Raw genomic sequence first — 25,098 nt, 5'->3', positions numbered from 1 at the left:
TCATCAGGAAAATTCATTTGGAGACTTAATCTGGGGGTCAAAATTTTGTCATGAAATACATCTAGGTATTTTCTAGGTGGGAAAAATCACAGAAATAGTTCAGTAGTTTTGAGCTGTGTCCCTAATTAAGTAAACAAGACTATTCAGACCTATTTAAAATGACTAGTTCAAAGGATACTTTTGAACCCCAATTCAGCACTTTGATTTACAGCGCTGTTCCACAAGCAGCTGTGGTTGTTCAGCAGACTTGGCAGTACTCTCTGCCACTGGGATGGAAACAAACTGCAGGAAGCAGAAAGGATGGTAACTTGTTAATCTGTTACTGTGGTCCAAGCCCTTCAGATATGGCACATGTTCCCATCTACTGGGCAGTAATCTCTGGCACGGACAGGATGAGCAGCTGGAAGTAGTGACACTTTAATCTGCCAAAGCAAGAGTCACCAAGGGTTTATCTGTTAGATCTCTAGGAAAAATAGATGCCTCCTTTAATAAGAGCTAAAGTTATTTGCAAGAGACGCTGTCCTGTGTGTTACATCAATGTCACATTTTCTGCTTGAAGCCTGTTCAAAGTGTCTTCTCTCTCAAAGTTAAGTCAAAACTGATAATGTAACTGTGGCAGTTAGAATCCTACGGGCAGTGAAACTGTGCATGTGTATGACTCCCCTGAATTTGGCTCTTAAGCCCTGACTCACATGTAGTAGGAAAAGAGAGCTGGGTCATACCTAATGTATAATTCAAGCTGTGATGCAGGTAGTCAACCAGGTTATTTATGTCTCCCCCTATGTCCAGCAAGATTTTAAAATGCTAGAACATACCATAATATTTATCACTTTATTCCTAGATCTCCAGAAATCATTGTTTTTCCTGTCTGTAGAATATAATTTAAGAAATGTGTTATATAAACAAGATCATTTTTGTTTCTTAGACTTAAAGAAATGGCTTTTTACTTCTGAATCTTTGTAGGGGTTGGATCACTCAGAAGAGGGTGGAGTGCCTCAGCTAGAACCTTTACTACCCCCAAGGTAAGTGCAGTTCTTCAGTGACTCACTTAAAAGTGGTGTTTCTGAGTTAGTTTGCCTAGTTAGTCTCAATGTAGAGACTACCAACTCTAGTCCTAACTCAGTAAGCTTGGGTAAGTGGTATGCTCACTAATAATTAGGCAGAACCAAGTTGGTAGCTGATTAATACTTGTTTGCATGTTGTCGGTATGAAGAGGGACATTACAGGACAGCTGTTTGGCTGTTCAGCTAACGTACAGTGGCTGTTGACAGTCATTCCTTTCTGCATCTTTAACCTTTCCACCCACAGCTGAACATAGAACATCCCCTCCTGCATGTTGCTGACCTTTTGATCAACAGCACTTGCGCTTGTGGCTGAGTTTGAGTGGTAGAGGAATGGAGGTGGCAGATGCTGCAACCCTGAAAAGGGCAGATGCTGGGCCAGCACCTTCCTAGGAGCACTGACTGGTTTATACAGTTCACTTCAGTCACTGATTATGCCTGTGAAGGTGCATAATCAATTATAATCTTGTGGGGGTTTTATTCTTTTGAACCAACAAGAAAGAAGGCCTGCAGAGGCAAAAATACCTGGACCAGCCTTAAATTTATAGCCACTGAATGCCAAAGACAAACTGGAGGGAGTTAAGGCATTGGCTAGTGAGCCTATTGCAGCTATCTCAGCATCTGCACTATAAATCTGTGGGTTTAAACACAGGAGCTTGCTTTGTTGTGTCAGGACAAGAGAATGCTTCAGTTATTCAGCTTAGTCTACCAATAATAATAAGCATTCATTAACAGGAAACAGTGTGTGGTTATCCTCACAAAGAAACAATTCGTTGTTGCCCCTTATGGCTTTGTTACTTTCCCTGTTTCTATTTAACCTAACAGCATTCCTGATTCTCCCAAGGGTCTCTGGAAGTGCAAAAAACATTTTGGCCTTTCACTCTTCTGCTGAAATGGCTTTTCTTTTTTTTTTAAAGTAAGCAGTAATAATGCTCTGATGTGCTTGTTAGAGTTTTCTTCTTTAATTTAGGATGAGGCCAAGAAAGGGGAGAGTTGAAAGTTGAACAGAAGTGAAAATATTTTTTGAAATTAAAAAAAATTAAAAAAATATTTTTTGAAATTAAAAAATTAAACCTATACTCAAATAGTAAAAGAGAACTCTTGTCAGGAGCATCAGTAGAGCACTAATATCTTCTTAAGGGGTGGATGACACTCACAAAATATGTCAGAAAGATACTCCAAAGATCCACTAGTGCACATTTCTTGTGGCTGATGATTTTTTAAGACCCTTGAGGAATTCACATGAGCATGTAATTATGCTGAATTACACTAGAAGAAAAACAATAAGCAGTTATAGCTGAACTTGCAGGAACTTGCTGAAGGTTTCCCATTAACAATCAAACAATACTTTGTTTTGGGAATAGTGGTAATGGCAAGGTTCTTAATAACAGGAAGCCGAAGTCTTATGTACACAATGCTTGTTTATAACAGGGATGATTTGTAATTGGCAAATTATTGATTTAGCTACACTCCTTGATTTAAAAAATCATGGCTTGTGTGTACTGTATAGGCAGCTTTTTTAATCAATGCTTAATAAGGAGGATTTTTTACAATTCATTGGTGGTTTCTTTGTTGGGTGTTTTGGTTTCTTTTCTTTTTAATTACGACTATCTCTTATGAGTCTCTGATTTTGGTTTCTAAACTGCTGGTAACCTAATGAAAGTATGGTACCTCCAACATTGCTAGGAAATGTCAGTATTTTCCCCAGTATTTTCTTTCTGCAGTAGACATCTGTTGCATAAAAATGGTAAATTATATTACTGATGCCGTTGTGCAAAGTGGTGTCATTTGACATGAGTTTCAGCAGAGGCCCAAAAGTCACTTCAGGTAAGTGACATTGCAGGGAATGAGCTAGGCTAGTTCCTGAAGACCAGCTAGATCAGCAGAGCTTCTCAGGCAGCTCTCGCTAAGGCTTTCCACTGGAAGAACTCTGTCTTGAGGCAGCTTCAGACAAAGCTCTTTGTAAAGTTGGATTGCCAAAAGAAATCCTGCTTACGTAGAGGGTTCCCGAGAAAGCCATTGAGCTACTCAAAGGAGAAAGTGGTGAGCAGCCTTGGAAATATGTAGTCAAATGATCTAAGGACTTGACCATCCAGTCTCAATATCTGAAGAGTTCCTGTATTCCTGGAGAGCTTCATATACTACACACTCTACAGCCCAGGTCATCATGAGTCACATTCCTTATTACATACTCTATAGCTGGGGCTGTGGTGGAGTATGAGATGCCAGGCTTATTAATATGCATATTTCTCTGATGGTTTGCCCAATTTTTAGGCCTGTGGATGGAAAAATTTTACCTGCTCGACCTCCCCCACCTAAAGGTGTTCCTGGAAGGCCACCTCCACCAAAACTTTCTGCAGCCAAGACCACCTCCCAGAAGGATGCTCTTTCACGATCTACTTCTGACATTGCTGCTGATAAAAAACCCAGCAAATTCAGATTGGGACCCAAGAGAGCAAAAAGTCAAGTCTTTAAAAATCCAGATCCAGCATTACCTCCTAGACCTAAACCGGGTCATCCTCTCTACAATAAATACATGGTGAGAGTTGAGATCTGAGACTGTTGCTTATAGATAGTGCTGGCTGAAATAGCACGGTACTGGAAGAAAAAAAATAGCAGTGAAAAAGCTAGTAAAGCAGGTTACTATGACGGGGCTTTCAAAGTGCATCTATCACAGAACCACACAATGGCAGGGGTTAGAAGATGGAGATGATGTAGTCCAACCTCCCTGCAGGTTCACCTGCAGCAGGTTGCACAGGAATGTGTTCAGATGGTTTTAATGTCTCTGGAGAAAGAGGCTTCACAGCCTCTCTGGGCAGCCTGTTCCAGTGCTCAGTCACCCTCACAGTAAAAAAGTTTTTTTGTGTTTAGGTGGAACTTCCTCTGTTCCAGTTTATGCCCATTTCCCCTTGCCCTGTTGCTGGGCACTGTTGAGAAGGGTCCGGCCCCATCCTCTTGGCACCTGCTCTTCAGATCTTTATAAGCATTACAAGATCCCCTCTCAGACTTCTGTTCTCAAGGGTAAACAGAACCAGGACACTCTCCAGTAGTTCCTGGTCTTTCTTGAGGTGGGGTTCCTTGTCTTTCTGGGGTGCCCAGAACTGGACACAGTACTCCAGATACAGCCTCACTAGGGCAGAATAGAGGGGGAGGAGAACCTCCCTTGATCTGCTGGCCACACTCCTCTCAATGCATCCCAGGATACTATTGGCATTATTGGCCACAAGGGCACATGGCTGGCTCATGGGTGACTTGTTGACCACCGGGACTCCCAGGTCATCCCAGGAGCTGCTTTCCAGCAGGTCAACCCTTAACCTATACTGGTGAATGGGATTGTTCCTCCCAAAGTGCAGAACCCTACACTTGCCTTGTCCAGGGCTCACTGAATGGCAGGACAGCCTTCTGGTTTATTGGCCACTCCTCCCAGTTTTGTATCATCAGCAAAGCCACCGCTGGCCACAGGTTTCCAACTAGACTCTGCACTGCCAATGACAACACTCTGAGCTCTGCTATCTAGCCAGTTGTCAATCCACCTCACTGCCAACTCATCTAACCTTCAGCATAATCTTCCTTAGAACTACTAATAGATAAATATTGATAAGTATTGTAAGGTTATGCTAGAGAAAGCACTATATACATGCAAAGTATAGATATATGTTTGTGGATATTTCTGTACATTTATATATTTTTGTTTAATTTTTATATATACATATCCTTAATGCATCGCTTTTGGGAGTTCATTTTACAGTCACCAGTTCTGAATTCTATTACAGCACATAAAATGATGCTAAATAATTGTGGGTTTATATTGTTTTTTCCTATATGTGTCAAAATGCTTAAAAAATGGTAGGCATTAGAACTTAAAAAGTAGTTTATCTTGTCCAGTCAAGCCTGGAAAGTGTGAGGAATGTAACATCACTTATCTTACATTTTCATTCTATTGATGCTATCCCTTTTCATAAAAAAACCCACTTCTTTTTGGTATTGCATATGTTAGGGAATATTAAATATAAATGGATCAACATTACAGATAAAAAGGAGAGAATCTTTCTCCAGATACTAAATCTGGTCAGTGATCAGAGCTGGTCACTGCTTGAACAAAAATAGTACCAACACAACCAAAGCATGAACATTAACATTCAGCATGAAGTGGAAGCTTTCTGTGGTCTTCTCTTTGATCTTCACTGTTGCATTTAGATCCTTGGTGGAGCAAAGGAGCAAGAAAGAGAGAGAAAGACCTACCTAAGTTGATAGTAGGAACAGTTTTGAGATAAAGGTGCTTGTTGCTTCCTCTCTGGTGTAGCCGGACGTGTTTACATAAGAAATGTGACATGTATTTTGTAGATGAGATTTTTTTCAGTAACAGTTCACTAGTAATTCTCTACCCTCAAGTTTTACTGTCAATGAAATTTTACTCCCAGATTGTTTTCCCAATGCCCTCCATGACAATTGAATACATTTCTGTGTCAGTGTATTGCTGAACATCATGTGCTATATAGTATGATACCAGTGAGATGGCTAAAACACTTTCAGAGTGGATGGCAACACCTGGTTTCTTGAAGTGGCAGTTCATATCGCCAGTAGTCTTGTTCTGAATGCCTTTCAAAGGACCTTGTCCTCTTCCACTGGACTTCTAAATTAGTTACTTCTAGTAGATAGTTTGAATAGGCCCATCTTCTGACCGTGTTCATTTGCAGTGGGAATTTCAGGTGCTTAGAAGTGAAACAAATTCTTCCATTTGCCTCTATTTCTATTCAAGCTGCCTCATGGAGTTGCCAAGGAAGATTGTCTTCCCAGGAACCCTGGAGAACTGTCCTGTAAGGTAAGGCATTTTTTTCTGCTGATAAATATTTAATGAGCAAGACTGATGTTATGTTTAAGTATCAAGCACTTTAGGCTTTTACACAAAGAATAATGGTGCTTTATTAAATCCTTGTGTTTCTTTAATAAAGACAAAGTCCAATAGTTGTGATTTGCTGTATAGTACAGGGACGTTCTGCTTATGGAGTAGAGCAACAGTAATTACTTGGAATACCAGAACTTGGTAAAGTTCCTCTGTCTCAGGGGAAGATAATCCCTCCCTTGGCTGAAAATGTGAAAAGTGGTCAAAAGATAAGCAAGTAGTTTTATGAAGTGCTGTACGTGATATATCAGTGAATTGGCTTTGACGTAAGGACTTTGAAGTATTTTCCTCTCTCTGCTTCTGCAGAACCTAGCATGGTTTTAGGGCATGACTGTATTAATGTTAAATAGCTAGTATAAACTATAGCTATGAGCAGCCTTTTTGATTTTTATCAGAAACCTACATGGCTGAAATAGATTTCTATGCAATCTGTTGTTATGAGTTGTAATTCATATTATTCTGGCCTTATCTTTGTCCATATTGGGCTTTTTTGCTTGGGTTTTTATATGCAATGAATTCTTTGAAGATCATTCATGCACAGTGATTGTCATCAGTACAGTCTAAAAATGCCTACTGGTTGGGACAGAGAAGGAGGCTTAGCATTTTGACTATAATTTCCCTTTATAAAGATCCTTCAAAATTGTCATTTCCCCTCAGCATTGTCTTCCTGTAAGCAAAGGCCTAGTGGCTTGCTTTCCCGTCTAAAATGCTTGGCAGTCAGCAGATGTGCTGCCTGTGCTGAGTGTCCTGGAGAGTGCTGGGCAGGGGTGTTCTCTCCGAGCAGGGAAGAGTAAGTGGGGGCATATAGTACTGAGCAACAGTACAAAATTTGGCCACAAGCCTTGCAATGAGAGTTGATATCAGTGGTCCAGATTTCTAACCCATAGAGATAGCTGAGGCTTTGTCTATAGTGGGAAAGGTTACGTGCCTTCTCTTCCTTCTACTGTCTCAGAAGCAGATTTTGGTGAAACATATTCAGGTTTACACTGGCAAAAGGCATACAGAATTCAGAGCTATAGCTGTGTGACCAATACTAACTTGTTGCTCCAAAGGTGATTCTCTGATACCAGAAAAAACATTCTGTCCAAAGTCAGAACATTACTTTCAGAGTACACAACGGAGAAACTCTGTTAGTATCTTCCATGATTTGTAAACTACTTGGATATTTTTTTTTGTTGTTGCCAGGATTCAAACCACCCTCTGAAAGTTTCTGGCACAAGTGCACCTCATGCTGTAGCCTTGCATGATTTTCCTGCAGGTAAGTAAGTGTGAATATTCTGAAAGCTTGTTTTACTCCAAGACTTTCAAATGGGAATTTTCTTAGGAACTGCAGCTTAAAAATTATGAGGAAGCTCAGCCTGCAAGGTCTGCGTGTAGAGTTGTCCGAATTCATAGGTTTTGCTACAGTTGGCCAGTCTTTTAGTTAAAGCTAACAGGTTTATCAAGTATAATTAAGACTTTTTGAAAACTTAGTCTGCTTTTGTCTGTGGTATTTATATTAAGAAGGTTTTATTTAGAGAAAATCAGTGAGTGTGACAACTACCGTTAACTGAAATGATACTGTCTTACAGAGCATGCTGATGACTTGGACCTTCATTCTGGAGACATCGTTTGTCTTTTGGAGAAAATTGATAGCGAGTGGTACAGAGGAAAATGTGGGAATCGCACAGGAATATTTCCTGCCAGCTTTGTTAAAGTAGTTGTATGTAGTCTTTGTATACACTGCAAAGATCCTGTTGCATAGAATTTCTCTTTGTATTTTACTACAGCTCCTGTGTGTTTAACTCCATTCTGTATCTAGATGATCTCTTTTCCCTCTGGCAACACAGAAGATGTAGCAACTTGTTTGTATGGTATTAGAAAGACTCTTGATTTGACACGACCAATTTACATTATGGGGATTATTTTGCTGTTAATTTGAAGCCAACTGAGAAAATCATGGCCCTTACCATATTCTCTTTGTTAACCTGGGTAGTTTCTCAGGGTCTACAGAGCAGATTATTGTTCACAGCTGCATGTAAGAATCAACACTCGGCAAGACAATTGCTTTTTGTGCTTACCTCCCACCCTTCAGCTTCTCTCATGTTCTTGTCCCTTGAACTGTGCTGGAATCCCCAGTTTTGTAGCCATGTAGAGAACTAGGTCAGAGCAGCAGTTGGGCCCAACAAAACATGGGTTTATCTTCCCAGAATATTTTTTTCCAGATGGATCAATTCACCTAAATGGCTTACTAAGGGGCTGCACAAATGGTTGTGCTGGCTCAGTGTAATGAGATCGTATTGTTGCAAATGACCAGTTTAAAGGAATCCCGTTACTGAATGTGACACTTGACAGTAAATGGCAGACAAGAAACAGGTGCTGTTTTGGAGCCCAGTAGTATTTAATTGAGTACCTCATCTTTAAAAGCAATACAGTATGGTTCACTGCTGTAAAAGCTGGGTCAAATGTATTGCAAGCGTGAGTCTGAGATTGAAGTCCTTTTTTTTGGCAGTAGAAATGGCCAATCGGGCTATCCACACCAGCCATATGGACACACTGGAATGAACTGGCACCAGGATGCAGTGAAAGTTTAACTGGGTGTTTAAGGCAGTAAGTCTGTGTCAAGTCAAAGTGGTTAGCAGAGAACAACCCTGCTGCTTCATGGACAACACCAAGTATTTGGTAACCATCAGAGTGTGTCTATGCAGGATGTCTGTAATTACTGTTATTGGGGAAAAATATAAAGATTTAAGAAGTGCTGAAGAAAAAAACTAGGCTCAGGGTTGGTAATGATGGAACCATGCTCGATTTGCTTCAACTAGAAAGATTTGTTAGCTAAATTGATTAACTGCTTCTAACAGACCACAAATTTAAATTAAAAGTTCTTGTTACTGCTGATGGCTAATAGAGAAAGGATTTTATGTTAAAGCTGTGGAATGAATATTTGGGCACAAATTCAGCATTGATACAGACAGATACAACTTCATAAGAACTAAGAAAGATGCGTTTTGAATTTCAATTTTAGTGGTTACCCTGGGAATGCAAAAATCTTTCATTTCAGCAAAATTTAAAAAATAAAGGAAGAGAGTGCAGTACATAAGACCAGTTTACTGAGCGGATTCTCCTGCTTATTCGTGTTAGATTTGATCTCAATACAAGGTCTCTATACAGTATGCTATAGTGTGTTTTACAGTATTGAGCTGGGTAGTAGCTTGATGTCTGGACACCTGACTCGATGATCCAATGGGTCTTTTCCAACCTGGTGATTCTATGATTCTATATGGTTATTACTTCCCATGGATCCTTCAAAGCACCACAGATACCACCTCTTCAAGCAAGAGCACTGCAAAGATTATTTGTTCTGAAAGGCAGTATGATTTCCTTCAGTCTTTCCCATAAGCTAATGAAACATTCTTGTTGAGTTTCTTGGGAACTGGCTCATGTGATAGGGAGCTGTATCCTAAAGCTCCTCACCAGGATCTCGAGACTTGTCATCTTATACTAAATCTCACAGATCATCCTTTGTGTCACACCAAAAACACAACTGAAGTCCTTTTATGGCAAAGGACTTGAATGCTGTCTTTTTGTTATATCCATGTATTGATTTTCTAAATTATATTTCTCCAATTCAAGTGGGATTTGAGAGATGTGTTTTTATTTGGAGGATAGATAGCTACCAAAGCCTAGAAAGGATATGTGTAAACAATAATTTTGTCTATTGTGATATACTGTGGAAGCAAATAATAGAGAGCAATTACCAATTGAAAGCTGGGAGCTAAATGCAACAACATCCAGTCCCACATTCTGTCAGTCAGTCATGCCACAAGCAGAAATGGCAAACCATCTTCATAAAAGAAAGCATTACTGCTCCTTGTCTGTATGATATAGAAAAATAAGAAACTGGGCATACAAAACCGAAATCTACATTAATGTGGTCATATATTATAGCATGCCAGTCAATGTAGAGCGTTCTATGGAGGTCATAACTGGAGCTGATGCTTTGCTGAAAAACAGATTATTTTAATTGGTTCCAAATTTATTGTAGTTATTCTTCCATGAGCCTGAAAAGGAAGATTTTATTTATTTTCTTGTCTTATTAGATTGATGTTCCAGAAGAAGGTAATGGGAAAAACGTACCATCTTCATCACAATGTATTAGGTAAGTCAGATAAACCTTATTTTCTTTCTCGTTCTGCTTTACTAGGAAGTGAAAAAGAAAGATAACTTTGGAGCAGGTGTTACTTGCACTGAGATTAATATGGCTAAGAGTTTCTTCGCCAAAATTTAAAAAAAAATAAGCTTTAAAGCTGAAAGCTTATTTTTTCATAAGACCCATGCAGATAACAAAAGCCTAAAACCTCACTTCTTGGCTTAAAAAATTGATAAATTGGTAGATCACTTTATCTTTATAATGAATTTTTACATAGATGTAGTCCCCTTCAATCACTTTCCTTCCTCTTGTGAGCTGTATTAGAAAAGGGTTTTTCTCCCTTGATTTTTCATGAAAATTGGTTACAGAAGCTGTGAACCAATCTGATTCACTTCAGCAGCATAACACTCTCCTCTGCTCCTGGCCTTGTTATTTTCTTCCAGTATCCTAATGAGATGTAGCATGGTAGGGCTCCTACTTATTTGAAAGAATAAGATAAAATAGGACAGAATGTAGCTGTACTTCAAGTAGAGAAATCTAACCTTAAAATGCTTAACTACACAGGTGAACCCAACGTTCCCCAGATCAAATTATCAAATGTAATTCAAGCATTTTGATTTCTGATTCACAAGCAACTTGTACTAAGATCTGTGGGCAAGGAACAACTTTTCATGCCATTTTTACGCAATGATTTATTAGAGTACATAATTGTTCATTGCAGCAATTAAAACAAATTCAGGCAGAAACAAATTCAGGCATTTTTCAGTTTGTTCATAAGATAGACAATGGCTTGTCTGAACCAAAACTTTATTTTTAAAATCTACTTCTGCAACTGAGAAATAAACAGAATGTGCTAGCTCTGTCCTGAAGCTTTTGCAAAGATACGAGTAGGGGACAGGGGTGGAAATCAAGCTTCTTTTACTGTTTGTATGCTGTGATGCCATAGAGAGGATTAAAGCCTATTATCACTTTTTTCTAGCCTGGCATTTCTGATAAATCAAAAATTTTCTTAGAGTAATTTCTCAAATTTCTTTTAGTAGTGTATTAAATTATTACATCTATTTAAGTGAGGAAAAAACTAGTTTTGTTTTTTCAGTATTATACCAAATTATGGAATAATTACCAGCTTCATTAATTTTTTTTCTTCACTATATAGTTTCCTCATGCCTGGCATAGATTTTACAGAATGAAGTTCATCAAAGTAGATAAAAACTATATTCCCCCTATGAAACCTCCATGGATTTGGGACAAATACACAACACCCACCTCCCACCCATGTTTGACTGCATCTAAATTGGATGCTCATTCAAAAACCATCAAACTCTTAACACAAGCATATAAGGACACTTACTTGGATAAAGGCAAAAAATATAAAATGGCACAGGTAGCCCAGAAATAGTGATTTTTGTTATTGTTGTTTGGAAGATAAATAGTCTTCTGCAAAGTACTGTAACAGCCAGGAACTGGGATGCAGATGTTGTGCCCAGCTCCTCCAGACTCTTCAGAAACATCATTCTTCTCAGAAAGCAGAGATGAGAATCCCAGCTAGATCCTAATTTTCCACGTGTTTTATCTTCAGTGCATTCTTTCATCATTTAAATTAAAGATACCAATCCATGCTTTGCTGCCTAATTATTAAGTACACAATAATAATAAATAAGCAAAGTAAGTTTCTCTTATGTTTGTGCAGAGGTCCGAGATGCATAGCACGATTTGAATATATTGGAGATCAGAACGATGAGCTCAGTTTTTCAGAAGGCGAAACTATTATCCTTAAAGAATATGTAAATGAAGAGTGGGCCAAGGGAGAGCTCAGAGGCACATCTGGAATTTTCCCCTTGAACTTTGTGGAAATCATTGAAGGTCTGCCTGGAACAGGTATGAATATGTGTGTAAAAGTCTTGCAGAACATGGTTTTGTTTTGCATGCATACAGGCAACACATAGGAGAGAAGTCCAAAAGGACGATCAGTGTGGGAAGGAGGTAGAAAGGGAGAGAAGACAGAGTAGAAAAAACAAAAGAAATAGTAGGTCATTTTAAGAGAAGTCATTCTTAATAATCACTTTGAATATCTAAAACTCTGTATCATAAGTAACATTTTGAACAGTCATTGTTTCTATTCTAAGATGTCCTTTACTTATGTAGGTGCAGGAGCAGCACTGAAGAACAAGGTGGAGGTTTCTTCTTCCCTTCCTCAGGTAATAACATTTTATAAATGAGGGCCAGAATTTAAATAGCAGTTTCATTGATTTACATAGATTTCTTATTACAATGTCAGATTAGCTGCAGCGCTTGAGACCTGAATGTGACACCACTCCCAGGGCACACAGTGCTGCATGGTCACATCTTGAATTCTGACCGTTGGACTAAACTAATTGAATTCATAGCTTCTGGCAAATTAACATAAGGAAATTTTTATTCTTTGTGCTTAAGGAAATTCTTCTTAGCTCTATTTTAAGTATTGCTGCAGTGGTCTAATTTTGATTTTATTAATCCTCTCCCCTGCTGCCAATGATAAAACGGAATGCATCTGAGCCTAGATGAAATTCTGTGGCAATTGCTGAAATGCCATTCTAGCCTACATCTGCAGTGACACTATTGTCAGGCCACCCGCGTTCTGTACAGCTGCTTTCACCAGTGTCCATCAGCTTATGGGCTCCATTAATGCTTCTAAAATTAATACGTTTCTTCTGTTCACTTGAATAGAACAACAGATGCTCAGTAGAATGGTGTGAGGCACTTCATGATTTTACAGCAGAAACCAAAGATGACTTGTCCTTTAAAAAGGGAGACTACATCCAAATACTGGAACCAGTAGATTTGGAGTGGTATAGAGGAAGACTGAATGAGAAGGAAGGGATTTTCCCAGCAGTTTTTGTTCAGATCTGCTCAGGTACAGTGCTTCTAGATGACAATTCATTATTCCTGGTGTTGTGGCAGTGATGACAGAGTTCTGAGAGACCCCAACTTTTCCATTGCATTAACAAGCCACACACCACAAAAGTCCTTAATTATCCTAAAGCTAAACTAAGTGTTGGACCAGTTTCTCTAATGATGGCAATATAATGCTCTAGTCAGTAAGTATTCAGGGAGCCAATACAGGTTCTGGGTTGGTTTAAACTGTGGTTTGGGCAGAGGCACAACAGGACCATGGAGCTGCCTTTATTAGGAATTCAGAGGTACAAAAGATGGGGTGGGGGGTGTAGGAGACACCAGGTTCTCCCTCAGCTGAAGAGAAACACTGCAGCACAGCTGAAGAGCTGGTAAAGCTGTAAATAACTACAGCCACTGCCTCTTGACACAGAACTATTGTAATTCCCTTGGTAAAGCAAGGACTGAATGCTGCTTCCTCTCCTAAAGGTTCTGCTTGGTTCCTAAGTGCCACTTCATCTCCAAGCACAAAGAGGAAAAGGCAGCCTTATTAGATATCACCACTAGAAAGTTCAAGTGAGTGAAATTTAAATGTAGTCCTCTTAGAAGCAAAACAACAAGAAGGTGTTCGTAGTGTAAAATGAACTGGTGGCAGTAGAGATTTTTATTCCAGTAGGACAGTGAATTTGCTAATTAGCAGTAGAAGTAACACCCAGACACCTCATCGCACACTGCAGCACGGGGAAAACATGAGGAGGACAGGAAACTTCTCCAGAAACAGGTTTATTTCACTCCAACCCCAATAACTTGTCTTATTGACATTTGGCAGCTAGGGTAGATCTGCCACAGTCTGGAGGAGGGAAGAAAGAAAAAGCCAAAGCTCTTTATGATTTTCATGGAGAAAATGAAGATGAGCTTTCCTTCAAAGTAAGTACCTCTGTTAACCCAATTTTCAAAAAAGTCTTCTTCTCCTAAAGAATGCTAAAAAATGTGATTTATCCACTGTGAACATAGACTTGGAATAAGAAAGAACAAAGCACATAGAATAAGCATAGATATCAACAGATGGTCTCTGTCTTTACCATTTCTGTTTCATATTGGCAAAATCTTCACTGAAGACATTGAAAAGAGGTCAGTATGAGCAGAATTTCTCTGCCTTCTCTGATCCAGTAAACATAACAAGACAAACTTCGTTTTGTAGTACATTCAGTTCTTAATCAGTTGATGCAGTCAGAGCAGCCTCTTTTTTAATTCGAAAGACAGCAACAAGAAGATAATAGTAGGAGCGCCAGTGCTGTAGCAGCAGTGCCTCTAAGGGACACCTAATACAGCAAAATCTAGAAGCTTGACAGCACAATACATAGTTGCCATGGGAGCAAGAGGTTCTCCTCTTGAGAAATACTTGGTGAAAATGAAATACTTGGTGAAAATGAAATACTTGGTGGATGCCCAGATAATATTAAGAAGCACGAACAAGAAACAGGGTGCCCTTGTAGAGTGACTGTCATGATTTAGATATCTGTGTCCTGAAAAAGCAAGTTCCCGAGAAGCAGCAGACTTTCACAGCAGGCCAATAATTGTGTTTATCAGCTGGAACACCCAGTTTTCTCTTTCTAAAGCTAGCAAAATAATTAGTTTCAGCATTAGCAGCTTGTAATGCTGAAAGGATGGATAATTCTTTAAAGCAGAAAGAGGGAACAGAGGTACTGGAAGAAAGGCCAAGGCCATGACCATACTTCTGCTGAGGGGTGTGGCAGAGGAAGATGAAAACAGGAACAAGGATCAAATAAAGGATCTGCAGTTTATTTTAAATGCTACTTAAACGATTGCTTTCCTTTTGGGGAAAAGAAATTTTCCCAAGGAAAGAGGAAAGTTTCCTAGTGCTGGAAAGTATTGGGACTAAATTAAGAAGAAAAGCTTTGAAGAGGCTGAAGAAATGAAACCTTCAGAACAGAGCAAGGAAATACACACAAAGAACAAGTAAGGCAGGGGGCCTGTGAGCTGGCTCTCTGATGTACCTGCCTACCTGGAAAGCTTAAACAACACAAGAAGTTATCCAGCAATGCTGTGTTTTCCTTCCAGAAACACAGTGATTTTTCAGCATAGAGAAGTATTTACCTGAAGAGAAGCTTCAGCTGGTTTTGGCAAACAGTCTCAAAGGGATGTAACCAGCAGAGAATGGCTACATCCTATTTCTATTCTATTTGGTTGATATTAGTTGCTTCTGAATATCAGCGTGTGTGCATTAACATTGCACGGTAAGCTCTACTGGCTCACTTTACTCCTTCTCTTACAGGCAGGTGATACAATAACAGAGCTGGAATCTGTAGACGAGGACTGGATGAGTGGAGAGATACAAGGAAAGTCTGGGATATTTCCCAAGAACTTTGTTCAGATTTTAAGAACGCCATGAAGTATTGCCTCTCTTCACCCTCCCTGCACATTGGAGAGAAAGTTTTCTATCCCAAAGGCACAGCAAAGACATCAGCGTGTTCTGACTATCAGTCTTTTGCACTACTTTTTCTAGACATTCATACTAGTATCTTGAATAAGAAAATTAGTCTTTCGTGATGTGTATGTAGTCATGCTTCATGGCCGCTCTGAGAGCAAATACAAGTAGGACTTTTAGCAGTTTCCAACTATGGAAATACTGTGGTAAAACACCATTTTAATTTAAACAGCATCCTAGTATGTTTACTATCTGGTATTACAGTTATCATGCACAAGGTCTGTATAAAGTAAGCTTCTTCAAAAACTTTTTAAAATCCAGATTTAAAAATTGTTTTTAAAGTATAATTACACCACTCAGTACATAGATCAAGTTTGATATTTGGGTTTCATTACTGCTTGACTTCCATATTAGCAGTAGAATCCACTTTTTTATGACTTAGAGGATAAGGACGATAACTGGTATTTCATAGCAGAAAATAATACTAGTCTAATACTGGTAAGAGGGAAAACATGGAAGCAAATCCTTGTGTAGCATTGTTCTATTCTTAGCCCAAGCTGCTCATATGGGAAGATCATAATAGTATTTTGCCTCCTTTCTCACCCCAAATCCTTTCCAGGCACAGGTTTAGATTTTTCTACTGCCCACTGTTCTTCAAGCACCATTGTACCCTTCTTTCCCAGCTGAGGGTAGCTGCGACAGACAGCATTTACTTTCTCAGATCCCCTTCGTGCAGTAGCTGCACTATTCCAACTATTTGCCCCTCCACCCCCTTCATGTAAGTGGAAAGCCAGCTTTCACTCAGTCTGCATTTCATTTGTCGCTCAAGCACTGGAACATACTTCAGTAACGCTATTCCTATCCTTAACATGAAAGATTATCCAGCCTCAGTTTTGGCTTTCAGCAGACATGGGATTAGTTTCCAGTTTATTACCACACATCAACTATACTGAGCATCATTCTAAATGGTCTGTAGAGGCCTTAAGGAAAACGCGCCTGGCGAGGTTACTGCAAGAAGCTCTAACAGCAGCGTTTAGTAAAAAGCAGCAGTGTGACTTGAACAACAAAGACATGATTGAGGTAGCTTCATGTTACAGGACCTTCTGGTAGTAAATTCCTTTTTGCAGCACTTGGCTGCTGACAGAACAGTTAAATGCATTTGATTAACTGCTAACTTCATCAGACCAGGGTAGAGAAATTACGGTGCAGCTGGCTCTATTGCTGACCGCGCTGCATCACTTTTGTACTACATAATAAAAAGCAACCAGTAAATTGTTTGCATGAGTCACTCCTTCAGAGACGCAGGTCACTAGGTATCAAGATGCCTCTTAGAAGATTTTTCTTTCAGGGTCTGGGAGTTCAGGTTGCAAAAGGGCCAACAGTTGGGTGGCAGATTGAGACTGGGAGCTAGAATCATCATGATTGACCTCAAGATTGGTTTGACGTAATTAATTGCGTGCCTATTCACAACTTTATTGGTATGAGGTCCAAGCATTACAGCAACAAATCTCTACTGCTACAAAAGATCGGGCTACGTTAAATTGGTGTCTAGTCAAGCTGATGAGGATGTTCCTCCCATCCCTGTGGGCTGCACTTTGGTTACCATTGCAGCAGGCAGAAACAAGCTTACAGACAAAACTGAACTGAAGTCACTGTTTTGCCAGTGCTTGCAAATATACACAGGCATTAGCCCTCCTTTTTTTTTTTCCTCTAGAAGCTTTATGAACATGAAGTGCTGTATATTTAAACTGCACCAATACCATTCACATGAAGATCACACAAAGTTTTAATGAGCCCAGAAGTGGATTTCTACCTGCTATGAAGGGGGTTAACATTATAAAAACAATTATAAATTCAGTGCTATTCTAGAAAGATGAAAACACAATTTATACAGCTATTATTCTGTTTTACCATCCGAACAAGACTATCCAAAATGCCTGTGGAATCAAACTTCAATGTCAGTCCACCTCGAGGACAATCTTTCCCACTCTCCAAGCTCTTCTACCTGTTTATTCCAATAGAACAGTCATCTCCTTCTAGATATTTCCAAGGAAATAAGTATATAGGTAGATAACTCTCCTGACTCCTGCAAGCAGACACAAGACTTCTCAACCATAAACTTGCAGTGGATCACCATATTAAAACAGGCTTCTCCCACCGTGACCTGTGCCAGTACAATTCCTGAACCTCCAGTCAGCACAGCAAGGGGACAACAGCAGAACCACACCAACAAACACCACCCAGGCCCTCCAAACACCTACCACATCATTGTGGTGGTGGAGGAGGTTTAAGCATATGTTGTTTACTTACTGTTAGTCTGACCATTTTCTAAGATTTTTATACAAGTCTCAAAGTAGAACGGAATTTTTATATTTTTTCTTCACCGTTTTTATAACTGCATATGGACCAGTTGTTTTTGTAACTTCCACTGAATGTTTAAAGTCGGTGCCTGTCAGAAGGTAACCCCACTCTTCTTTTTTTGTCATCTCCTCCCTATTATGCAGGGCAGGAAGAGCAGCAAAGCCTTATATCACAGCAAGGAGTGCCATCTAATGGCTGCTTGCAGTACTGCAGGCAGCTAAAACCGTAGTGATTGAAACGGAAACAAGTTAAACGGTTGGCTTTTACTGGAAGGGATATTCTTAAGACTCGATGCCTAGGATCACCATGAAACCGTATATGGATTGTAACATAAAATCCTAAAGGCGCAGTGTGCATAATCTGCACAAAATCAAGAATACGGTGGAGCAGAAATCCTAATTGCAATAGAGTAGTAAATTTCAGCTGTTAACCTTGAGATTCGTACATTAGTATGATAATAAAAGCTTCACCCATCCTCTTCAGGAAGAAGTCTTTGTTCTGTGTACAATTAACAGTGTCCTAAATAAATCTTAATGTTAAGTCCAGTAAGTTTGTAATGGTACCTCTGTAAATTAAGAATGTATTTAACCAATAAAAGTTTATAATTAAGTTGTGATGGCATTTTCAGTGTCTTTTGTTGAGTGCCAAGATCTCCATTTGACATCACAGTTTCACAGATCTCATTCTGCTTATATTATTTAAACCAGCAGAAAAAAAGAAAACAGACCCCCACCACAAAGAAATATATATTGCATCCCTTTACAAACAGTCCAAATGGCTCAGAGGATCCAGCCTTCAGACTCGGGTACATGCTTACTACCTGCAGAACCTAGCTTTACTAACTGCAGCAAGCAGCCATCATCACAGTGTATCACGTACTCTGCTCTTGTTGTGGCAAGATTCATTGGGATGAAGACTTGGGCTGAACCTGAGCTGATGAGCAATGCCATGCATACCTCAAGCATGCTTGATTGCTGTTATTTGTACATCATGATTTTTTCTTTTTTTTTTTTGTACAGAGGATGCACAAAATTTTCCTTCCTGCTTACTTTTCTCCATATGAAATCATTTTAGAAGGCATACATTTACCCAGAGCCTCATGTGGTAACGCCAGCAGTCTGCTGGTCAACACCCCACCCCCCACAAAAAAAGCAAGTTCTTGCTCTTTCCCCAGATGCTCCTGCACCAGCCTTGGTGCAACGCATACTCAGACACACAGCTGAAGGAAGAAGTTAACAGGATTAAACGCACACAAGTTTTCAGTAATGGCACCTTATTATTTCTATACTAGTGTAAAGAGTACAGAGCAGTTGCAGTCCCTTAGGATTGGTTTGATGGAATTGCTGCCAAGCAGAGAAAATACAGACAACACCCATCCATTACTAGAAAGCTCTGACAGATCTTACTCTCATGCAGGGCCAGGGCTTGAATACACACACATGTATGTACACTCCTGAATTAAAATTTACTTTAGTACTTCAAAGAATTTTCAGTCTTGCCAAACCCTAAATCCTAGCTGATTTTTCTTACTCCACTAAGTTCTCCTTTTTGTTAGGGAAGTGAAAGTGAAAACTGCTGCAATTCATGGCTTAAAAAATGTAACTGTCCAAGACTCTGGGAGGTGAATGACAGGGGCTTGCTGAATTGGGACCAAACCACTGCACTGCACTTCATAGAACTTGGCTGACAGCATTATTTACAGATGCACCTTCAACAGTACTGAGAGAACAAGCAATGACAACCAACAGCAGCACTATTCCTTTCTCCCATTTCACTGCCATTAAAGTTTTGAGCACTCGCTACCCTTCCACTACACAAACTGGAGGAAGCAGAACAAGTAGACCTGTATTTGCAACCCAATAAAGACAGTTACCTGAATATCAAGTCACAGGCTATGCTAAGTATCATCTCCCGTTATTACATCAGTAACTTGAAATTACAACATGAGATCACTTTACCCACAGCCTTATAAATTATTAGAAAACATACTTTTCATTTTGCTTGTTAATTGGTCCAAACTCAAAATATTAGAAAAAGATGAAAATCCCCAACACTCAAGAGCACTTCTCCTAGGTAGCATCCCTCTAGTTTTCCCCCTCAACAGTAACATTTCATACTTTCCCCCCATTTCCTACCCTAAGCTCTGTCACAGCTGACTGCAAGAGCCACCATCGCCACCTCAGTGATGTCCCTTAACAGGTCAGTATAACAGTCTCAAGTTTTTAATCACAAACTTACTAACAACTTAATAGTTTAGGTTTCTCGGCCAATTCTAAACTAAATATCCTGGTAGTGCAAAATTATTCCTCGTTTTAGCCAGAAAACTGCTCTTCTGTTTTTAAGATGGCATAAGCTGAACAACAGCAAAAACACGACATGCCATCAGATAATGGAAAAGGCACTCTTGGATGATTTACCGAGTAATTTAAAGTGTTTTGCTTTCAGGGGACAGGCCTTTTATGGTGATTTTGTTTTCCCCTGAATTTCCACAGGTTTTTCACCTGGGATTACAGTTACCTCTCAGTTCTGAGAAGTTAAAAATCTCCATACAACCCTACTCCTCAGCATATTCTGCATTTTACACTGCTCAAAACTAACACAGCTATCAAAATTACAACTTAATGACCGTTCAAAACCTTTTGAGTGTCAGAGACCAACTCTATCCCATGAGAAATCTCATCAAATTAACACCAAACACCTGAAACAGAAATATGGGATTCTCAAGCAGTCTGGTAAATCCCCAAGACTTCCTTAGAATAAAAAACATCTGAAACAGCAAGTTTCCCTGTAGGGCAACCCACCTGCACTGCACAATGCTCCTCACTGAAGCACCTTTAACTGCTGTAACAGAAGCTACCACCTCTGCACACATCCATGACTTCCTTAGTGAGGACCAAAATTACTGGGGAAAAAACAGCACACAATCCTTGGTATTGTACTTTCCAATAGCACCTTTCAGAAAGGACAACCCACCTTCTTCCACTTACCTTGCAACTCCAATCATGAGAAACAGATTTTCAAAATAAGTATTTTCTCTTTTTGTTTTTAAAGGAAGGCAATAGGTTTACCTTACTAAAAACCCACCCACATATCCAATACTAACATTGTCCAGTAACAACACAGCAACCAAACATTAGTTCTCTGTATCAAAGCTTTTATTTTTGATCAATTTTTAGTTTTAGACAGACTCTTGCACAGGTGGCTCATATCCATCAGCTCGCTCTACTTTAGTGCCTGTCTCATCTCCAGAAGGTTTTCCAGCACCACCACCTTCACCATGCAGTTCCATCAGCTTGCCCACTAAAAAGAAGTATTGTAAATAGTGAGAGATGCACCTATTTACAATGGTTTTAAGTGACTGAATTACTTTTCATATACAAATTAAACCACCAAACATTTAATGTAGGTATGATCAAGTCCATTCAAGAAAGTGCATGCAAGGACATGCTGCTGCAGTAACTGACAGTCAGACCACAACAAGCAGTGAAGTGCTTATAATAAAATTACAAAGTAAACTTTTTTTTTTTTTAAGAGGTAGGTCAAGAACATACCACTTCATTATATGGGAATGTCAGAAGATGGGAAAGTAGAATCATTCCATGTCATCTGGGACCGAAACATTTTGTCATCATCCATTCCCAAGTCAAAGCCTTTAAACATTCGGCTGCAGTTTCAAGCAAGAATTCAAAAAGGCTCCAAACTGAATGATCACCGCTTTGTCAGACTAGCACAAGCCTACAGCTACTTAAGGCTATGAGGCTGCTTAAACACTTTTATCCAAAAGCAAATGCATTTTCAAGTAACGGCTTCCCACATCCACTTACATTCAAACTTGGGCTTCTTCAACATCTTAACCTTGCGCACGTAGACATCATGAAGAGGGTAAATAGACTGACACGCCTTCTCTATGTCTTTGCCAATGCTGTCTGGGATCCTGAGAAATCAGAAAGCACATCAGTTAACACTAAAAACTGTGCCTGCTTCTTCATCAGCAACACAGGCTCTAAGTAATTCTTAAGAATACATAGCATTCTATGGCAGTTTGCATCAATACTACCTTCACACTGACAATTTTCTTCAGGTCTGTTTAGACTCAGACATTTTCCTTGCAATGTTAGAAGGGATATAGTGCAAGTGTGCTCATTTTGACAGCAAATCTGCAATCAAACTTTGAAAAGCAAACATCATACTTCGCAGCACTTCCTTCAATAGGATAAATGCAGAAAATTCAGAGCCACAGCTGATGAAAATTTGCAATTTCAGTTTGTAGAAACACAAATCAGAAGTCTCTGAAGAGCCTGATTTTACATTTATGCAAACATGATGGTTGATGGAAGTCAAATATGATGCAGACTAAGAGTATTCAAAGAAAATGGCACATTAGTTTGTACACAAGGGAGGCTGCCTGATCAAAGAGGAGGTGAGTTATCCGCATTTCTTAAGTACTTGGTAACAACGGACCAACTATTTAAACTGCAGGACAGAAAAAAAGAAAACACAGCCAAAGCTTACAGCTTATTGACAACTTCTTTCAGGTCATTGGTTTGGACCTCTCGGGTCATGATTTCCATCATCTTCTTGCGAATCTGTCGAACTTGCTGATGCTGAGCATACGAAGTCTTGCGGATTTGATTATTACGCTTCTTCGTAAAGCCAACACAGAAGAGGCGTAACAGGTAACCATCAGTGGTTTTGACATCGACATGGGCTTCAATCATTGTCTAAAAAACAGTTATTTGGCATCAACATAACAGACAAGCTTCTCAAAACCATGCACCTGACATCCATTAATATCTGCGGATGCCACTTCAAAAATACACCAGCAACAGCACAGATTTTGTCCTTTACACACCTGCCATTTCTTAACCATGGAGCACATTTTGTCCCGGGTGAGATCCATTCCATGGAAGTTGGTCAGACAATTTTTGCCCTGAACGTCCTCAGTTATCAGCTTAAATTTACGAAAGGCAACCTCATCATTCTGCAGGTCAGCCAGACTCACTTCAAATACACGACCCTTCAGTCCGTCAGAGGCAATTTCTGTAGTATGAAACAAAATAGAATACCTTTTATTTAACATGAGAGAAATATTATTCAAATCAAACACTCAACTCCCATGTGATGCTTTCTAATAGTAGGTGATGCCACTAGTTTAACATCTCTTAAGTTTTTGTGTGTCTTGAAGATCAAATATATTCCTAGAACCAAATACTGTCTTTTGTTAACTTTGTGAAGAATCTAAGATGCCATCGTATGCTGAACACAAGAAACAGTATAGTGCACATTCCAGCATATATGATATTTTTAAAGTGGAAGAGGTTACAAGGTATTTGGAAATTATAAACAACAGTGACAAAATAAAGAAAAATCCACATGTGCTCAGCAGTAACGAACACCTAAGTACAGCCATTTCATAGCTAACCATTTTGGCTGACTATTACATGGTTTACAGTGACTCTTGTATTACCTGTTTGACACATATAAAGTTCAAATAAACCATCATCTTCATAAACTTAACTTCAACGAGAACAGTATAACGCAACCATTTAGCCATTCTACACAGCTAAACTTCCAAAAATACTGTTTCCTCTGTCCAGATCACCCTGCATTCCTAGCAGAGGCTTCCTTTTACCATTCAGTGACACATCTACATACACTCCCATTGTAAGCAATTCTAGCTCTCAGATCTCTCTACCTAGGAGCTTCAAATTTCAGTCTCTCCTAACACAATCATCTTTATGATCCTGTTATAACCAAGGTCTCCAGTAATACTGTCTCCGCATCTCCCTCTGTGATAACGTGAACGACTCCTTCACTCAGAACTTTCCTCAAATTCATCAGGTTTCCACAACAGCAGTTTATGTAAAACTTCAGGCTCATCTTTCTATATCATATCAATGGTTTGGCACTCCTGTACAAACAAGGACCATCCGCATCAGCTTCCCTGCAACTAAGCTCATAATTTAAACAACTGTCAAATTAAGAAAAGTTTCTCACATCAAGCAATTAAGTTAGAAGTGTCTTTTTTTTTTAAAAAAAAAAACCCAAACCTTTGAGGTTCATTATACTGAGCAAAAAGTACTCGTCAGCAGTTCCTTAATCAGCTCTCATTTGGAGATAGCACATAGAAGAAATATGTCTCCCTCTACTTCATAAAACCCCACTACTTACTAGTTCCTTGAGTCCTGGTGACAAGCGTCTTCCCAATGTTTCGGATATTGAACATCGCTGGTGCTTTGACATCATACCAGTCCTTTTTGGAGAAAGGATCAACCCTTTAATTTAAATGAAGCAGAAAAGGTTTTTTTAACTAATTTTCTCAGAATAAAGCGGGCTGAAACATGAACTTCCTCCCCATATGCTTTGCGAAATGAAAATTCAACCATCAACATATTCTATCAAGTTTCACGTGGATAGGTTGGTAAATTCGTGAACGGCGACAAGTAATGGCTTTGATTACAGTGGAGGAGGCATTCATTTCTACTTGCTTCAGAAAGATGTAAGTCAACTGCAAAAACATCAGAAAGCTAAGACAACAAAATGTCCACACCACAATTCCAGGTACCGCTCCAGAGTGATACAAGCAGTGCATTTTAGCTAACTTCCCCATTAAGGTCCTATTTCGGTTTTTAATTCTGGAAGTAAAATGCAACAGACACATCGAAGTGTGCACCAACAGCAGGCGCTAATCTCTCTGGTGTCCAATGATAGGACCCAAGGGAACGGCGGGAAGATATGCCGAGGGAGAGTCTGGACACCAGGAAGAGGTTCTTCACCCAGAGGGCGGTGGAGCACTGGCAGAGGCTTCCCGGGGAAGCAAGAATGGCACCAAGCCTGACAATAGTCGAGAAGCACTCGGACAACGCCCTCAGACACGTGTGCTCTGCAACCCCCCCCCCCACCGCCGCCGCCATGACAGCAGAGGCCGCGGCTCCTCCAGCCGCCGCCGCTCCCGCCGCCATCCGCCCCGCATCCTCGGCATCCTGCCTCCGCGGCACGCCGCCCGGCGGCACCGGGCCTCCTCTCCTCCCCCCTCTCCCGGCTGCCCTTACACTTTCTTCTTGGCGCCTTTCTTGCCGCCTTTGGTGAGGCGCTTGTTCTTGCCGACCGCCATAGCCTCCTGCGCCGAGGAAAAGACCGGACACACGCCCCTCGCGCGAGATGAAGCGAGACCGGAGCTCGCGCGAGAGCTGGGGGTGGAGTTCGCGCGAGAACGAGGCGGGAGTGGAACGTACGAAGCCGGGACGAAACCAACGGTGCGGGGGGAGCTGGGGGAGCGTGAGGCGGGGCATTCCGGGCTGGAATCACCCAATCACCAGGTTGG

At 40.1% G+C, this 25,098-nt stretch overlaps 2 protein-coding genes and 1 non-coding gene across 5 annotated transcripts in view; 1 reads left to right on the top strand and 2 right to left on the bottom strand.

Moving 5' to 3' along the window:
- Positions 1-18,390, top strand: part of SH3D19 (SH3 domain containing 19) — a 90,519-nt gene extending 72,129 nt beyond the window's left edge. For all 3 annotated transcript variants that reach the window (XM_069855705.1, XM_069855704.1, XM_069855706.1), the window contains exons 10-20: positions 964-1,022; positions 3,336-3,600; positions 5,821-5,883; positions 7,150-7,222; positions 7,536-7,666; positions 10,044-10,102; positions 11,784-11,971; positions 12,239-12,291; positions 12,800-12,986; positions 13,794-13,891; positions 15,261-18,390. In XM_069855705.1, the coding sequence (XP_069711806.1) occupies positions 964-1,022; positions 3,336-3,600; positions 5,821-5,883; positions 7,150-7,222; positions 7,536-7,666; positions 10,044-10,102; positions 11,784-11,971; positions 12,239-12,291; positions 12,800-12,986; positions 13,794-13,891; positions 15,261-15,377 (1,293 nt within the window). In that variant the 3' untranslated portion in view covers positions 15,378-18,390. The remainder of the gene's footprint in view (positions 1-963; positions 1,023-3,335; positions 3,601-5,820; positions 5,884-7,149; positions 7,223-7,535; positions 7,667-10,043; positions 10,103-11,783; positions 11,972-12,238; positions 12,292-12,799; positions 12,987-13,793; positions 13,892-15,260) is intronic.
- A 2,521-nt stretch (positions 18,391-20,911) lies between these two features.
- Positions 20,912-24,888, bottom strand: RPS3A (ribosomal protein S3A). Its single transcript, XM_069855695.1, has 6 exons — positions 24,827-24,888; positions 23,946-24,049; positions 22,627-22,814; positions 22,287-22,495; positions 21,599-21,708; positions 20,912-21,074 (listed from the first exon to the last, which is right to left on the bottom strand). Exons 1-6 carry the CDS (start codon positions 24,886-24,888, stop codon positions 20,953-20,955), a joined length of 795 nt encoding a protein of 264 aa, XP_069711796.1. The 3' UTR covers positions 20,912-20,952.
- Positions 21,342-21,411, bottom strand: LOC138720489 (small nucleolar RNA SNORD73). The gene has a single exon (XR_011337417.1). It is a non-coding gene; the product is annotated as a small nucleolar RNA SNORD73 (small nucleolar RNA).
- Positions 24,889-25,098: the final 210 nt, after the last annotated feature.

This window comes from Phaenicophaeus curvirostris, chromosome 4 (genome assembly GCF_032191515.1).
Source record: "Phaenicophaeus curvirostris isolate KB17595 chromosome 4, BPBGC_Pcur_1.0, whole genome shotgun sequence".
NCBI classification, from domain to species: domain Eukaryota; kingdom Metazoa; phylum Chordata; class Aves; order Cuculiformes; family Cuculidae; genus Phaenicophaeus; species Phaenicophaeus curvirostris.
Note: the sequence above shows the minus strand (reverse complement) of the source record. Positions and strands in the feature narration are given on the sequence as shown.

Excerpts from the sequence above, each read along its gene's own strand:
- RPS3A (XM_069855695.1), bottom strand. The coding sequence starts at position 24,888 with ATGGCGGTCGGCAAGAACAAGCGCCTCACCAAAGGCGGCAAGAAAGGC. Across the intron at positions 21,709-22,286 it reads AAAGAAGTTGTCAATAAGCT|GATCCCAGACAGCATTGGCA; the intron begins GTAAGCTTTGGC and ends CTGATTTCTCAG. Across the intron at positions 21,075-21,598 it reads GAAGAAGCCCAAGTTTGAAT|TGGGCAAGCTGATGGAACTG; the intron begins GTAAGTGGATGT and ends ACTTCTTTTTAG.